General features: G+C 35.3%; 1 protein-coding gene across 8 annotated transcripts in view; it reads right to left on the bottom strand.

The window, feature by feature from the left end:
- The window catches only part of LOC121734375 (A disintegrin and metalloproteinase with thrombospondin motifs 1), a 129,249-nt gene that overhangs the window by 69,316 nt on the left and 41,019 nt on the right, over window positions 1–18,914 (bottom strand). For all 8 annotated transcript variants that reach the window (XM_042124988.1, XM_042124952.1, XM_042124980.1 and 5 more), the window contains one exon: window positions 3,252–3,345. In XM_042124988.1, coding sequence (XP_041980922.1) covers window positions 3,252–3,341 — 90 coding nt within the window. In that variant the 5' untranslated portion in view covers window positions 3,342–3,345. The remainder of the gene's footprint in view (window positions 1–3,251; window positions 3,346–18,914) is intronic.

The raw sequence follows: 18,914 nt of genomic DNA, 5'->3' as shown, positions 1-18,914 counted from the left end.
AAGGACATAGGATACTTTTATCCCGGGAAAATGAACGGTTCCCGCGCGATAAACGAATTTTGGCGCCGAGTTGCGGGCGTCATCTAGTATGAATTACGATACAAAATTTTTAATTTAAATTTTTCAGAACTAGCGAATTCAAATTTCCTGGGCCTGTTTCACACACACACAATAAGCGCCGAATAGGCTATCCGCCACTTAACTTGACAGATGAAGCACTATGGAGAATCTGTCAAAAAAGCTGTGAATAGCCTATACGGCACTTTATCAGAAAGTGGTGAAACAGGCCCTAAGTATTCTGATCTAACAGACAGCGACTGTAAAAGCCCTGGTCCTGGCTGTGAAAGTGTATCATCAGCACTCATCAGTCTTTTTACCTTCCATTTCCTTGTGATCTAGTAGAAATAAATAAAGAAAGAACGTATTTTATATGATATTAAGTTAATTAATATGATGTTAAGTTCAGGATAGATTTATTTAAAGATTCTTGATGATGATGATGACGATTATTGATCAATCATTGATCATGTGATCAATCAAAACAAACGCGCGTGTTGGTTCGCGCGATTTCGTTCCGCCTCGTCCGGAGTTCAAGTGCCTCTGTACTCTGTAGCCCAGCTGTTGCATGTATTAGCATAATTAGGGCCAAACTATTGTGAGGCCGACTTGATATTTTTAGCACTAATGGAGATCTCGTGTTAACCAGACCTTATTTTATAAACGAGCGCTTGATTTATACCTTATTAGTTAATATTAGCTGTAGAGTCTACAGGTCTGAAGGATCTGTAGAGTGTAGATCCACAGATTAGTAAATAGTTACAACGTAGATAGATCTATGTAATATTGCGATCCGGTTGGTTTACGTCCTATAGAAAAAAAACACTTAATAAATTTACCCATTACATAATTACTACTTTATGTAAATAATTAATACACTTAATGAAAGCTGCATCGTACATCTACAAGGAACATCGTCTTGATAGGCTGGTACATTCTGTAATAAACCAGTAAACAGTTTTAGAAAAACTTTTTTAAATGTAAAGTTAATCTTAAATAATTGAGTATTGACAATATATCATTATCTCTCTACTCTGTCGATTTTTATTTCTTGAAAAGAGAAGACAGAAAGCTCATAACTTTTCTTTTATTGTATTGAATTTTGAAAAATGTTTTAAATTACAAAAACTGACTGTTTGATATGGGTCTCTGTCCCGTGAATTTTCAAGAGCTAAGCTTGTACGCATTATGTTTACTAATTCTGGAGAAGCTTTGAAATTGATTGCGCTTTAACGGTGTTGGACAGGGGTCAGTGCCCGGGCACTATGGGATAACCACAAGTCACAACTGACAAATGGCTTATGTAAATGACACTTCTAGGAAAAAGACTAGAACGTAAACAGCTCAAGACTCTGTTGTATTATCTGCAAGCAAAAAAACCATTAAATGAGAAAGGATAAGAAAAAATCTAAAATCTGCCTGGAAATAGATTTCCAGTCTCACTATATTACATTGGATAGGTCCATTGTAATATAGCGGGTCTACGTTATATTTTGTTCGGGTTAAGTCAATGTTAGTCGTGATCTGTCGGCTGCACTTGACATATTATATCTCGTCTAAATTACGTAAATAAGTCCGCCATCTAGGCCTATGATTAAATTTGATGGTGCATATTTTTGGTAATTAACAAAAGTAAACTCTTGTAATAAGTTAAACTATAATGTCTAGAGTTAGCACAAAGCAGTAGTATAATCTAGTTGTATGTCGATTGTGTAACAAGTCACCGATCAAGGAGACGGCAAGTGTAGAGGATGCGACGTCCATATTAATGTTCCGGCCAAAAATGTCACTGTCAAGTCTACGTATGACGTATATTTTAGCGCGTTATTATATGTAGGTATACAAATTTTCCAGAATATTTACAGTTCGATATCAGAGCAGCGCCGGATATCATTTGTAATTTTATATATGTCCTTGTCGAATGCCAAAAAAAGGATGTTTGGCATAATATATAATTGTAATTGTATCTGAATTACTTTGGAGATATCAATTACTACTTTATAGTTTTGAATTGAAATATTATGGTACGATGGGCAAGGAGGAACTTTGGCAGGTGTTTAATCGTAGCGATATCGTATGGCCAATGCAATGTGTGGGGTTTATCATAATTTCCACTCAAATAATTTTCAGTAATATTACGATTACTCTCATATTCAGTATACCCTCGTAACTTATACAGGTAAAAGCTACATTTCCAGCATAATATATTATTCTTCTCGTCAAAAACAAGGTAGCAAATTAATCTAACAGTACCATGTTACGTTTGTTAAAATATAATAAAAATTGTCGGTAACTTGGGTTTTAATTTGCAAAGACATTATCACAAATCGTGCGAGTTTTGAAGGAGACCATTTAGCTTTTGGAAATTACATCTCATTACGAGTAATAAAATTTGTCCAGATTCAATCGTAACCAGTTTATGACGCAATCTCTGACGATACAGTTCGCACTGATTTTGTTACTCGGACAAACGGGATTCTGTCTTCAAAGCACATGATCTATATCAGGGGTCACCATTTGTATTTTATTTTTGTTTATCTTTATGTACTATCAGAGAAGTTGATTCCTATGCAAATCGGAGACCTAAGTAGTTTGGTTTCGTTACCTACGTCAAACCCAGCAAACAGATCACAATTAACCTTGAATTGACATATTCGACCAAATAACGTTGGTCTGTCAATTGCATAGGAATCAACTTCCTCGATGGTACATTTAATTTGTTCTTCTTTTATTTAATTTTACTCTTAAAAAAGCTAATTAAAATAGAAATTGGTTATGGTGAAATAAAAAACGAGGCTGTATATTATTTTTATAAATTTATATTTATAAGCCTTTACTAACAAATGAGTCTATGTAACTTGATTTAATAAACTATTTCAATTTCAATTATGTTCTATAGCCTGCGATATATCGCAAAGCCTTGCTGTCGCTATCCCTTGTCATCAACAGATGGCCAAAAACTCTTTATAGTCGTGGTTTTTACGTCTCAATAATGACAATGTTTCCATTTGTTATTGCACCATAGTTACGTATTGGTCAAATTAGTATGAGAGCTAGAGAAACTTTTTTTTTAAAAGCTAGAGAAAAAAATTTTGAGAGCCAATTTGTGGATAAAATATGTCATACTTTGTGACATTAAAGGATCGGACACCGGTGTCGGGACACATTATATAATATAACTTCGTAGTGCTTACCTTAGTGCTGAGTGAGTTAGTGGAGAGGAAGGAACAGAGCAGGAGCGCTGCGGACAGCCACTGGGCCGGGGTCTGCCGCCGAGCCTCCATGGTGCTGCAACAATACACATACACGTCATCATCACTGACACACATAGACAATAGACTTGCTTGCTTCGTTTAAATTGGCAATAGTAAAACAACGTAATTCCTTTATGTATTTTCCTATAATAAGGAATAAAGGCTTTATAAACAAACGTCACAAACAAGCAGATTTTTAGTCGATAGGACTAATCGTCATCGCTAACGTTAAAATATAAGTACAATATTATTTTTTTGTAATATTTTGTTTACGATTTACTTTCATTTTTTGTGTCAAATTTCATTAGTCATATCACACAAACAAGTGAATAAGGGTTTATTCCCTTTACGGTCAACGTTCTTGTTAGCAATGCGACAGTTAGGTGCGAGAACATTATTTGTTTTTCGTCAAGTGGTGCCAATGATCGAACAAGCTTAAGACAAAATTTACATAAATGTACTGTAGTAAAACCATCTTGTAATCAAACAATAAAAATTAAACAAAAACCTACTAGCATACAGTACATTGTACATAAGTGATGATATACATTATTAAGAGCGCTCCTGACTCAAAAAATCAAACATCGTCCTTCTTTCTTCACACTCACGCCCGTCTTTCATATGCCAGGTGTAAAAGGACGGCGCTTAATCATCGCCGAGTTAGTTTTACTTGAATAAAAGACGAACTATAATGATTATGAAAAAAGTGTTTTGAGCAAATTTAGGTTTTATGAATGCCTTTTTAGATATTAAAAAATATTAAAGAAAAGACAGCAAACTTCTAAGATCCAAGCAAAAATTTGTCTAATACAAGGTTTTTTGTAAAAAAGAAACTATCGAGCATTTTTTCAGTAATCGTGTTTTCGTCTTGAGCATTTAATATTCATGAACTGAAGTTACTTGTGTCAAAAAATCAGTTTTCTAGAACTTAAAGATTTTGCGATCTAGGTTTAAGTATGTAATCAAGTTAGGGTCAGGCGCGCTCTTAATACAGTAACGGATACCAGCTACTGACTACTGCCTGCCTAGCATACGCCAACGAGATATCTCACTCTCGAGATAATTAAAAACTATTCGTCTCATAATGTCAAAATCTCGACATTATCTCGACAAAACTCTATAAAAATGTGTTATTTCGATGATAGATCTACGCGAGAATAAAATGTTTGTCGTGCTAGGGTCAATAGAGATGAAGAGACAAACCAACAAACATCGAGACAACTGTAGAGTGAGATATCTCGTTGGCGTATGCTAGGCAGGCTGGACTGAAGTGAGTCAATATATTAATTCAAACACAGTGATACTGGCGCATGCTACTATATCGACGTAAATCAACACAATTCCTTCGCAGGTTATAAAATAGGTCAACAAACAACTAACTTGGTCGCTTACCAAAGGTTTCATTACAAAAGAATTAAAAACATTTAAATTATTTTTTTTTAATTCTCATTTTCTCCATAACATAAACAAAACCACCCAAGAACCCAATTAAATATGCAATTTAAAAGTTTTTTATTCGAACATAAAACTTGAACTTGTATTGCGGAAAGTCAGTATAAATATTTGAAAAGGGATCGTAAAATTAGTGATTTTTTATTGAACTTTTTATACGCCGTCAATCAGCAAAACATAGATTAATAAAGGTAAAGCGCAAACCAGTAAGGCTGGGGTCTTTGCTCTTTGTTATGGGGCAGTGGCTTTTCTCGGAACCCGCGAATATTCGAGCACGGGTCTGAGGTTCCTAAGGGTTTCCATTGACAGTGTTTACTGTGACTCATTCATGTTTACATTCTTGTACTAAGGGCTACTTCTGTAAAATCTCTTTTTATCGCAAGGGGCTTTACATTTTTTTATAGTATAGCATTGTTAGGTCATATTTTCCTCTCAATCAATAATTACATTTAGAATTCGTTATGTACTTTTATGAAGTTTTTAGAATGTTCAATTTTCATTTAAATCTTAAAAGCTGGACATTACAATTAATCCAATATATAAAATTCTCGTGTCACAATGTTAGATAGCGTACTCCTCCAAAACGGCTTTACTGATTTTAACCAAATTTTATATGCATATTCAGTGGGTCTGAGAATCGGCTACTGGGTACTTTTTATATTGATAAGTGCATTTGTTGAATAAATAATAGTAAATTATTACAACTCCAGACTGACAGCGACTATTGTTTGTGCGACGGGATAGCGATGGATGTTGCCATGGTGACATACTTATTTAGTCACTGCAATAAAATAATACGGGCGAAATACTTTATATTATGGCAAAGAAACGTTTGCCGGGAAAGCTAGTATTATATAAATTAAAATAATTAACAACTAATACTGGCTGGGAACTAGGTTTTACTAAGGTACATATTTGACATTATAATGTTTGCGTGTCTGTAATAAACATGGATTATAACAAGAAGGTCGTTGCGGTTTTCCCAACTCATCCCGCGACCTTTGCTGAGCCGGTCAATAAACACGGGTCCCTTTGAAATGTTACGACCATACATCCGTGACGGATCTGCGCACGCGCACGCAAATGCACGCAGACGTTCGACGGTAAATTAATTGCAATTATGCAACAAAACATCCGCGACTCATCCCGGAGTGGATGTGATTTACTGTCACAGCAATAACATTGACTTAGTTACTCATATTTCCGGGTTCACGTGGAAAAGCTCTTTTGGTCTTAAAAGTTTTGACAAGTTTCTTTTATCGTAGTCTATTTTTTTTTTGCATTGATTTTCCGCACATCTAAATTGAAATTTCGGAGAAGCTTTCGCGAAGGCCCAAGACGTTGACCCATTTTGCTACACGACTGCTTGTATGGTATATATTTTCAGCATTTTTAAATGATGGCAACACTAACTACTAAGTTAGCGTTAGTATGAGTCGTGTTTGAGCAATATGTTCCGTACGTAGTTTGATATTCAACAGTTTTAATAATATTATGTTCGTATCTTTTTGCAAATAACATGAAGTTTTCACTTTCATAATATTCTTTCTTATCCTCTGTAGCATATTATAATCGCGAAAGGAATAAATATTTTTTACATTCATAATCCTACTCACTTTGTCGTATAAATTATAATACACGGAAGGAGATTAGTCAAAGTCGATTTATCATTACGATAATTAACATACTCAATATTTATGTGCACTTATTGCTAATTAACAAAGTGATTTCGGCACAAGTTTATATACGTCTTGTAAGTACATAACACAATTTTAGAGGAAATTAAAGTTAAAAAGTAAGCTCATAGTTTACCATAAAAACGTATTCCATAAATTATGACACCGAAGTTCGGAAACAAAAATATCTAAATAACTTTTTTTTTATTATGGAGTCGATAATGATGATGACAAACATACATTTACCGTAAGTCCGAAGCACTAAATAACTAATTTGCGGGAGAAAACATTGTATGTGCGGTTAGTGGGTCCGCTTGCCGTAATTAAAGTTGCGTAACGTTTTGACATGAAGTAACATCTAACCTTTACATTAGCAACTGTTGACATCTAATTCGTGTCGTTGCAATATACTTTATTGCAACGAATTTTATTATAATACAAAATGACGCCCGCAACTCCAACGCGCGTGAGTCGCACATTTTTCTGGGATAAAAGTATTCTATGTTCTTTCCCGGGACTCAAAGTATACCAGATATTATACCAGACAGCAAAATTGGTTAAGTGGTTTGGGCGTAAAGAAGTAACAGACAGAAAGCCGTACAGTCATATAGATTTCGTTGCTTCTGTGGGTGTTTAGTCATGTTAGATTCAACAGTTTCGGCAGCAAAATTTAGTGTCAAATTGTATGGAATTTGACTAAACGCATCGCAAGCGCCATGGCAGTTGGCACATAGCGATACTTTTTTTTCAGATCCCATTGGTATCTAACTTTGCTGTCGAAAATAATTAATAATTCATCGAATGGAGTTCGAATAGTCACTCTGTACAAAGCAATAAATATCAAATCAATATAAACGTTCCAATTTGTAAGTAAAATCAATTTATGAGTAAAATAACAAACATAAATTTAGGATCGATGCAATATTATCGTTTTCTTACGAAAATCCTTACGTCTTGACAATCGATATTTTAACCATCGTCACATTTTAACGATAAATATTGTGGAGAAACACTAGCGTTGCAAAAGAGACAAATAAAGTGTGTATTATTACAAAAATACATATTGCAGGCTGACCGGCCAATGAGGACCGTGCGAACATCGGCCGTGACGCAACTGCGGTATCCGATTTTACGAAACCCACACTACTTAAATTACAATTTCGACGTGTATTCGATAATAAATCGATTTTTGATACAATCGATTACTGTAATTTGTCGATTCAATTATCGATTTCGTCTGTAGTCGAGCCCCCAATTAGCAGGGGAATAAACCGATGCGGAGAAAATGATGTAATTATTCTGAAGGTTGAGTTAATCATCCCAAAATCATTATTCCGCTGTCCAGACCGATTTGAGGAAATGTCAATCCAGCGCTCGCTGTGTTTAAATTTTGAAAAGTCATTTATGATCAATAAGTTTATTACTTACTAGAGATGTGCCGACTAGTCGGTAAAGCCGACTATTCGGGCACTTTTGTAGTCGGTGACTAGTCGGCGAATAGTCGGCAAAAAGCGCCGACTATCCGACTTTTTATTATTTAAAAAAAAAGGTTTTTCATATATTATTACATTTAAGAAAATCCTTGATTATTTTTAAATTAACTAGATTTGGTCGCCGCGCTCAAAGCCCGCGATAAAAGCTATGCCATAGCTTAAAATTTATTCTTATTTAAATAAAATCGGATTTTGCATCAATAAATTAGGTAATTATGATCTACAGCAAAAAATAAATCATGAAAATCATCAACTGTATCATGAATCATAACCAAAACACGATCCAACACGTTCGCAGGCGGCGTAACCATGATCGGCTTGGCCGACTAGTCGGACGATTAGTCGGCTTCTTTGCAACCGACTAATCGGCTAGTCGGCCAATGTCATGATCGGAACATCACTATTCATTACTCATAAGGTTCTAGCTAAGTTCTTTAAATTTATAAATCGACCGGCATTTACATTAAAAGAATGTTTAACTGACTTTCAAAAAAAGTTATTTAAAACTAGAGATTTTTTGACATTGCATTGTTGATTGCTTCGAAACTGTCATGGTCTTGACAATGTAGCCGTGAATGGAGTGTTCTACTGAGATCCGCGTGGAGTTGTTAATTATTTTCAATTAGAACTGGCGTAATGGATCGTCACGGTCACCGCCATTGAGCAACGTCGAGGATTCGCACTAATGTCCAAATTTTGTAACCTCCAGAGTAATAGTTAATTTGAATTCAGATATAATCATAAGATCTAAGTTATTTGGATAGTGAGAACTGAGCATATTCACACTATTTCCTGTGGCAATGTTGTGTGTAGACTGTAGAGTAACAACATAAAGTCAGTTATAACAAATATTTTTCCGATTTAAAATATTTTTCCTACGACATATTAGAGAAAAAAAAAGAGATGGTCCCAAATCCCAGGCTTCATAGGTCCTTTGTCCTTTGAGGGTAGAGACGTTAGTAGTCCATCAAGGAGTCAAAGTATGCGAATTCCCGATCATTAAAATATTATGTACCTACGTACAGAACGAAAGAATTTACAATATTTATACCCGTTTGGTCGTAAAAGCGAACTCGATTGATAAAAGTTTTATTTTTAAATACTTCGGATGCCGCAGCGTGCACATAACTTAGTGATGCAACTTACTTTTTTTTACTTTTACAGTAACGGTCAACGGAACTTTTATAATCAGAATCATTAGGGGTCAAAACACTCTTGATACTTGCACGCATATCTCCCGACAGTAATTTGTATTATATTACGCATTTGCATTCGCGAACAAGCCGTACAAATCTTGATACTCAGTTATGTAAATACGAGATTGGCAGTGAGTTATGAATCTTGCACTACCGTTAGTCAAAATTTTCAGACACAATAATTAATGATTAGTACGGTACTTAGATAATACTTCGCAGTTGAGTTCGAGTACCTACTAAATAAGTTCTCTAGGTATTTATTAATCTTAAATACTACGTTTTCACAGAAAACCGGCGTGAAACAGCGCTTGCGCTGTGTTTCGCCGAGTGAGTGAGTTTACCGGAGGCCCGATCCCTTACCCTATTCCCTTCCCTACCCTCCCCTATTCCCTTCCCGTCCCTACCCTCCCCTACTACCCTATACCCTCTTAAAAGGCCGGCAACGCACCTGCAGCTCATCTGATGCTGCGAGTGTCCATGGGCGACGGAACTTGCTTTCCATCAGGTGACCCGTTTGCTCGTTTGCCCCCTTATTTCATAAAGAATAAAAAATATATATAACGCTCAAAGAAAATGTATTCAGGAGAAGCTTAACGTGAACATGACATTATTTTGTTATAGCTCGAGTTTTATCCATCTTCGAGGTGGAGGAGTTCTGGCCCGCCTGTGTAGTTAACCGGAGGTTCCGGGGGAGGCTCCCGAACGTAGCGCGAATCACGTCGCCGAAAGAGACTTTACGTAATAAAGTGTAGTGTGATTGTGTGTGTGAATGTGTAAATAATAATATATATTAGGATAAAATTGTTCGGCGTGCATCTTGTCTGATTGCCATAACACAAGTTTTACTTAGCATGGGATTAGACGACGTGATGTACGCTACCTAGCTTCTTTTATACTATTGAGCAATTCTTGTATATATATATATATATATATATATATATATATATATATATATATATATATATATATATATATATATATCGGTCAAATAGCTAGTTGTATGCTTAATAAAGAATTTGAATTTGAAGTTCTAAAAACATTTGTTTCAAAATTCAGAAATAAAGCAATATTTATTTATTTATTTAAAGTTCAACTTAGAACACCATCTGTTACAGCTCGTGTACAATAATATTATTATGTTAAAATATATATATATACAATCGTGATGACATAGTGATTGCTTAACAGAAGAAAGTTTCATTTGTCATCTCTGCCCGGTCAAGGGCGACCATATTTACGACAAGAAAAATGAGGAACAGCAAACATTTTACGCGCATTATGCAAAAGGGCAAGATGATTGACAAACATTAAACCGAATAATTTGTATAATTTGTTTCGGGGACAAGAATTATGATTTTTTGATGATAAATTAAGAACAAGAATGTCATATTCAGTAATAATTTAAAAAAAATAACGTTTTGGTACTGTGTTTATATCAAAAGAACTTTATATTGTACTAGATGTCCCGCGCGGCTTCGCCCGCGTAAATTAGGAATTTTACAAAAAAAAAATTTTATGGGAAAAAAGCTTATGTCCCTAAGCTTTTTTCCCATAAAATTTTTTTTTATGGGAAAAAGTAAAAAATAACTTATGTCCCTACTCCCTTAACTTGGTCTACTCTATATCTGTGCTTAATATTGTCATAAAAATTGCTCCAGTAGTTGGTAATTTCTTATATTCCTTCGTTTTTCCCACGTTTTCCTGAGTTTCTTCGGTCGTATTAGTCTTAGCGTGATAATATTTAGCCTATAGTCTTACTCGATAAATGAGCTATCTAACACTGAAATAAGTTTTTAAATCGGACCTGTAGTTCCTGAGATTAACGCGTTCAAGCAAACATACTCTTCAGGTTTATAATATTAGGTAGGTATAGATTTTTTTTATTATCGCTTGACAAACTCGAGTCTCGATCTAAAAGACTATGAAAAGTACCAATAACAGGGTCATTATAGGCTCATAAGTTATAACCATGGTACGATGCATGGTATAATATGGTAGTGATGATGATGATGATGATGAATGTAATTTGCATAGCAGCATATGCTTTCCGCTCTTAAAACAACGCCGAAACTCCCAAACTTGTATCTATAAACAATCAGGAGTTCTCTCAGCACCTTCCGAACCACGGTATACCAGGTATACCTTGGTGCAAAATCTTACTTGTTGGTAGAATATGCTTAGAATACTTTTCACGAAACCGAAGTCACCACATGTTTCCCTATAAATTTTGAGCAGTTCCCTCGATTACTTATGGATCCTTCATCAGATCACCACTTTTGTGAATATAATATCAAATTGGGATGATACCCTATATACCAAAAGAAAAAATTTGAAAATCGGTTAACAAACGGCGGAGTAATCGTTGAACATAAGAAAATGAACATAACACCTCCCCCATTTTGAAAGTCGGTTAAAATTGTAGCCTATGTGTTATTCTGATGTATAAGCTATATTATTGTCAAGTTTCATTAAAATCCGTTCAGTAGTTTTTGCGTGAAAGAGTAACAAACTCCATACATCCACACATCCATACATCCATACATCCATACATCCAAACAAACTTTCGCCTTTATAATATTAAATAGGACTAGTTGATCCCGCAAATGTTGCCTTACAAAATGAAAAATAAAATATGTTGGCCGATTCTTACTTAAACTTTTATCAAAATCGGTCTAGGCGGAGGAATTTAGCAATAAATACCGCGATACGAGAATTTCATATGATAAGATTGATAACTTAAAATGCACGGTTTTCTCGCTATAAGATCCCCTCACGATCCCCTTCATACTGAATGTCATGGAGATGTTGAAGACGCTGTCGAGAATTCAAAACTACAAAAAGACACAAGATCATAGCGTATTAAATACAAGATACTAATATTATAAATGCGAAAGTGTGTCTGTCTGTCTGTTAGATCTTCACGTCGAAACCGCTGAACTGATTTTGATGGGTATGGAGATAATTAATTTTAATCCCAATAAAGGACATAGGTTAGTATTTCTCATAGAAAAAGTTGTTCATTTTGACGGGCTCATTTGATGCTTTCAAAGATAACGGTGATTACACTAACACACTGTATACCGGTTAAGTATATATAAGCGGTCATAATATCTATAGCAAAGAAAGTTTAATTCTGCATTCAGAGCACAATATTTGAAAGGCTATCGTGGCTATAATATTCGATGAACGTGAAAACACTCCGTGTGTGGAATCCTTAACCGTGTATTTCGTGTATAATACTCTCATTTCACTTTCCTTTGTACAAATTTCAAATTTTTGTGAAAGTCCGTTTCTGGATCAGCTTCTAAGGTATTGTACCATGATATTATATATTATCCTAAGGTCAAATGGTCGGCCTATTGTCTACCAGAATCTGATGGCAATTTTTGACAGCATATTTTCAAAAAATATCTTTGATCATTGGATAATTTTTTATATTTGCATGTTTCACACACAGAATCAGCCGCTACAAGAAAAAAAAAAGATCAAAATGTTTTATTCCAATTACCCCGGTATTGCTAGAGTCAATTTATTTTCTCACTTTTTGCCATCAGATTCTGGTAGACCTATAATTAGCCATTAGCCATAGTAAATTTTATATTGCAGTTTAAATACTCACAGTTATTGATTTTTTAGACTGGCAAGGACTTTATATTAATAACACAAGATTATCAAAGAAATTCACAGATAAAAAAATGTTTACGACGTACCTCAAGTAATGTGCCCTCTGTCTTTCTGTCTATTAAACCTTTAACTGTTTTTCATGGATATTGGAGCGTTAAGGAAACAGGAGGAAGGCGCATAATATCGTGATGAGAACGTTGATGTGAAATAATTATGTCACCTAAACCACAACAATTAAGGTAAAATAGTACTGCGTTGACTTTTACAGGAGGAGAGAGTGTGAAGCAGTCTCTTAATTAATGACACTTTACGTTCTATAAAATTTGGCCATGCGCCAAACATTCATGTAGGATAGCTCTTCTTAATTTATTTTCTAAAACTTATCAATATTAAACTAACTACTTAATAAGTTACATAAACGCAGGTGTCAAAGACCTTGCATTTAAGTGATAAAGTCATTATTGATAGTTTTGTTCTTCATTATTTATTTTGAGCGAGACATAACGTATTGATAGCGAATCATTAATCGTAAACTATTACATAACTTTAGTGCACGTCATTTTTTTTCTTCTTATTAAATTACACGCCTAAATATTTAAAGCTTTTTGAATGAGTTATTACTACTGGAAAGTGAGTAATTACTATAACTTAAATATTATTTAAATGTAATACATATTATAGTTTCATATATTACAATTCAATTGAAGTATAGATTTCAATTAAACCGTTGCAATTTTGAATTCAAAATGGCTAACTTGTTTAGCTAACGGAAGACAAAGTAAGTTCCAGATCCAACTGCCAATTTTCAAACGTGCAAACAAAACAATAATTATTCTCTACAGTCTACAGGCCATCAGATAAGCATGATATTAATATTACACCAACAATAATAAAACAACAACAAATTAGATAATACACCAACGAACCAATTGATTTTCTTATGGCGTGAGGGATACACCAAGAAATCTTGTCCATGAGTTCTTCCTCTAGCCACAGAATATATACTAGTAGTACCAACTCTAGCTCAGAAGCTGCGGATGCGCGAGCGTCGTTACTGTGTGAGTCAGTCAGAAGTGACATCGTCTTTTATATGTCACATATATGACACGAGTAAATGACTAAATTATAGTTATGGTCAAAACCACGAGGCGAGTCATTGTTTTATATTATTGTCCTTTCATGTAAAGTTTTGTGACTGTACCTACCGAAGATGTAAAATAAAACGTTATCACACTTTTTAAGTACGAAGGACGTTCACTCTAGAAATTATTATTATTTTATTAATAATAAAAATATTTATTGAATTAAATAAATATTTAAGGAAAAAAATATTGAAAAAAAACGAAGTTTCTCATTGTTTTTAGATCTTGGGGGTCAAACTATGTAGTTTAACGAAAACATGTATCTCTGCACGTAAGATATCACGCATAACCACCACAGAAAGGGTTTGATTTTTAGCGTATATTATTCATAATTAAGTCGGTACCATACCATATCCATAAAATTGAAATATTCTGTCAAAGAGCTCAACATTGTTAGCTGGTATCGACTTCAAACTTATGAAGATCGTGTACAGCTACAACATATTTGAGGTTTTACGAATTCTGAAAACCTGAACAACTTTTTCTGATAATTTGCGTGCTGGGCGCTGGCAGGCCATGGGCGGTGGGTGTGGGCGTTGTGGGGTGGGGAAAAAAATGGAAAAAAATGTAGGTTCAGCGACTTTAATTTTTTTTTCTGAACGCTGAACCTACATATTTTCCATTTTTTTCCCCACCCCACTACATCAACACCCACCGCCAAAGACCTGCCAGCACGCATATTGTCAGAAAAGGTTGTTCAGGGGAGTAGCTAACGGAGTTTTAATACAGCTGAAGCCACATGACCGATTTGGTCGTCAGCTCTTAGTCGAATACTCTCTGAGAAAAACTGCGGACAGACAGGCAGATGGACAGACGGACAGACAGACTGAAACTATAAGGGTTCCTTGTTGACTCCGGAACCCTAAAAATGCAGTATAATTAAAAAGTAAGAGTTACTAATACTTTTTAGTTCATTTGAGAATAAGTAATAACTAATAATATTATTGTTTCTACCTTGGAAGTCGGTTTCAATTTTTGAGAAAGATAATATTAGCTTGTGTAGGTTGCATTATTATATTTCTCATATTTAATACCATATAATATATCATCTCAGATTTAAAACCTGCCTGCCTAGAATACGCCAACGAGATATCTCACTCTCGAGATAATTAAAAACTATTCGTCTCATAATGTCAAAATCTCGACATTATCTCGACAAAACTCTATAGAAATGTGTTATTTCGATGATAGATCTACGCGTAAAAAAATGTTTGTCATGCTAGGGTCAATAGAGATGAAGAGACAAACCATCAAACATCGAGAAAACATGTAGAGTGACATATCTCGTTGGCATATGCTAGGAAGGCAGGAGGTTTAAAACGTCTCTTAACCTCGAGTCGATACACGTAGGTACAATACTTTCTCAGTATTGTAACAAGGTATGTTTGTTCAACAAACAACACTGTTTACAAGAAACAACGTCCTAGAACTAATCAGTGTAATTCGCAGACGCCCACGGGTTTCAAGAAGTAGACCTTCATGTGTCGCAATGACGTCAATTTTATGAGTTTTCGTCAAAATATTTGCCGGTCATCCGGACAATACGGATGTGTACTGTCATAAATTCTGACACAAGTATACTGCCTAGTCCGTATGAGAGCTCTGTGGATTGAGAGTCTATACTAATATTATAAATGCGAAAGTGTGTCTGTCTGTCTGTCTGTTACCTCTTTACGCTCAAACCACTGAACCGATTTTGCTGAAATTTGGCACGGAGATACTTTAAGTCCCGAGAAAGGACATACTATACTTTTTATTCCGGAAAAATGTACGGTTCCCGTGCGATAAACCAATTTTGGCGCAACGGAGTTGCGGGCGTCATCTAGTTTTTTATATACTTACTGCCTACTGCGGACTGCCTATATGCCTATGCCTTTTTGATATATATACTCGTACTACCTACTGCCTAGTCCGTGTAAGAGCTCTGAGGAATAAGAGTTTTGATATATTATATTATTTAACGCTGAGATGCACCCGACCACTCGCGACCATACAAAGCGCCGCTCTTGCCAGGTGTCAATAAAAGTAGAATCCCCCTTGAACTTCCCGTACAGGCTGGATTCTACTTATATTTCTTTTCGACTTTTCCGGCAATCACTCATCAGATAAGTTTTTTTCTGAATACCTGATGCATCAGTTTAGTCAAGGAAAAATCCGACATAATTATGAGGTTTTGTTTGGGGTTTACCCGTAAATTCAGAGTATAAATATTATACAGTACAGTAATACAACTGCGTTCCTAATCTAACTCTGATTATATACAGTTTAAGTGCTCGCAACGTAATCTCTTTACACAAACCCTATTACTTTGCTGTTTCACCACTTCCTTATAAGGTGCCGGATAGGCTATCCACAACTTATTTGACATATGCCCCATACTCTATCTATCAAGTTTTATCAGGAATTAGTGGTGAAACAGGCCCTTAGTTATGTGAAAACACGCTGCGTGCGTGCGTCCTATTCGGGTGGTCTATAATATTGTGAAGACGGTCTTCTGCTTTATATTTTTTATACTACGGTAGTATATTTTATTTACTACACAAATTTGTCACACACTGACGTAATTCACAGAGCCATAACTTTAAACTTCCCTTACTTTGAAAATGATTAAATCTAACCGCAAAACATAGTGTCATTAATTCTTAAAAGCAGTCCATCCTTATCCTTATTTCGTTACTAATATTACAAAGCGAAATAATTTCTGTTTGTTACCTCTTTACGCTTAAACCGTTGAACCAATTGTGGTAAAATCCCGGGAAAGGACAATGGTAAGTTTTTGTCCCAGAAAATTAACGGTTCCCGCGCGATAAATTTAAGAGTCCGGGTGCCATCGCAATTCTCATACAAACATTATACGAAGATCATTTCCCATACGAGAATATTTACCATATTTGAGTTATTATTCAGCTTGAGATAGTAATCACCTAGGTTCCTGTGTATGATTCACTGCAAAATATTTACATACCAAAAATATGAACGATTACAATATATAAATACACACTAAATTGTAATCGTTCATATTTTTTGGTATGTAAATATTTTGAAGTGAATCTTTGTACAGGAACCTAGGTGATTACTATCTTAAGCTGAATATTAACTCAAATATGGTCAATATTCTCGTATGGGAAAATGATCTTGGTATTACGTTTGTGTGAGAATCGCGATGGCACCCAGACTCTTAAGCTTAACGGAGTTACGGGCGTCACCTATTAAAGCAATAAAGAAGTCAAAATTGTTGATTTATTAACAACTTATGTAGAATGAATAGACTTAATAACTTAACCTTTACCTACGTAGAATTTTGGGCATTAAATTAAAAATCTCTCGCTTGCCTTCAATTCTCTCAGCCGTTTGGAAAGCGAGGTAATTCTAATTATAACGTAACTCAATTGCACTAGCTTTAGGCAATAGTCTAGGTTGATTAAAATATATTCTTGCGACATTTTAATTTAGACATTGTCTACAATTTAGCCATCCTTTCATTCCCTATAAACGATTACACACAGTAACCGTACTTGGCTCAGGATAAAACTATAGCTTCCTGTAGTCTAATCTAAAGCTGTGCATTTTTCCAAATCGATTCAGTTGTATGGAAGTCTATTCAATACACACGAACATTACCTCATTATAATATCAGTGTCTAGACTAGGTCTACCGCATATTCCTGAGGTTTTATACTTTTTTGCTCTCTCTAAGCAATCTCTAAAGCGTTTCAAAGTTTAGAGATATCGCAAACGCTTTAGAGATATCGCAGAAAATACCAAGTGCATCCTGCGACCCCTCCCAAGCTTCAAAAATACTACACAGAAGACTAATGCCTGCATCTGTTGTTGATGGACCTTTAGTAAAACCAAATTTATTATTATGTAATAAATTATTTGAGTTAAAGTGAGCAAGTAATTGATTTAAAATTATGTTTTCAAAGATTTTACTTAAAGTCGGCAATATGGATATTGGTCTATAGTTGGCTGGGTCTGATTTCTTCCCAGCTTTAAATAGAGGCATCACCTTGCTATGCTTCATTAAGTCTGGGAACACACCATGTTTAATACAATTATTAAAAACTAAGGCTAAGTAAGGGGCAATGATGTCAATTACTGATTTTATAATTTTTGTGGGCATACACCAGAGATCAGTGGTACTTTTAATATTAATTGATTTGAAAGTCTTGATAATATCTCTGGAGTCGATATCTTTAAAAATAAAATTGACAATCCTTGACATGTTCTCTAAGTATTTTTTCTGCAACTGTAGGTGATGAATTTAAGTTCTTTGTAGTTGAGACTGGAATGTCTGCAAAAAACTTCTCAAAGACTGTCGTACGCACGAAGTAAGTAAGCACGAAGCACTACGCAGGTGCGGCCCAGGCATGACTGGTATGCCTCCAGCTCATCGCGCCATATTTTCCTAGGCCGGCCTCGGCAGCGTTGTCCTTTTACGGGTTACTCTGTTGAGTCTGTTGAGATCTTTGCCCAGCGATCTTGCATGCGGCCAACGTGACCCGCCTAAAAATGTTTTTTTTTTGACTCCACCATCGAAAAATAATTACTGCAAACAGATAAATCTATCGACAATCGAAGCAGCCGAGGATCTGAAGCAAAGGCTATCGCTACGAACTGGCAACAAAGTTAAAGATAAAGTTCGTACCATGGCCTCTTTGCTGGTAAATGGGACAAAAGGAACCTACAAAAGGCTGATAGTTGACGAGGCCCTCATGAACCATTTCGGCTCAATCGTCATGGCGAATCAGTTAACAGGCGCCAACGATGTCAACCTCATTGGAGATATTAACCAACTTCCGTTTATAGAGCATGAAAACCTCTTTAAACTTAATTACACTCGTCCAAACCTGGTAACCAACATCACCATCATCACAGGAGTTGTCTTGCACACACAGGAGCCCTATGGATGTGGCATACGCCTTAAGCATGGTCTATAATAACTTTTTTTTATTCATCGAAGGAAATTGTGCGGTCCCTAAAGCTAATGAAGTATACAGGAGCGAGAATACCTAAAACCG

The sequence above is a fragment of the Aricia agestis genome, chromosome 1, assembly GCF_905147365.1.
Source record: "Aricia agestis chromosome 1, ilAriAges1.1, whole genome shotgun sequence".
Lineage (NCBI taxonomy): Eukaryota > Metazoa > Arthropoda > Insecta > Lepidoptera > Lycaenidae > Aricia > Aricia agestis.
This window is presented reverse-complemented; position numbering and strand designations above follow the sequence as displayed.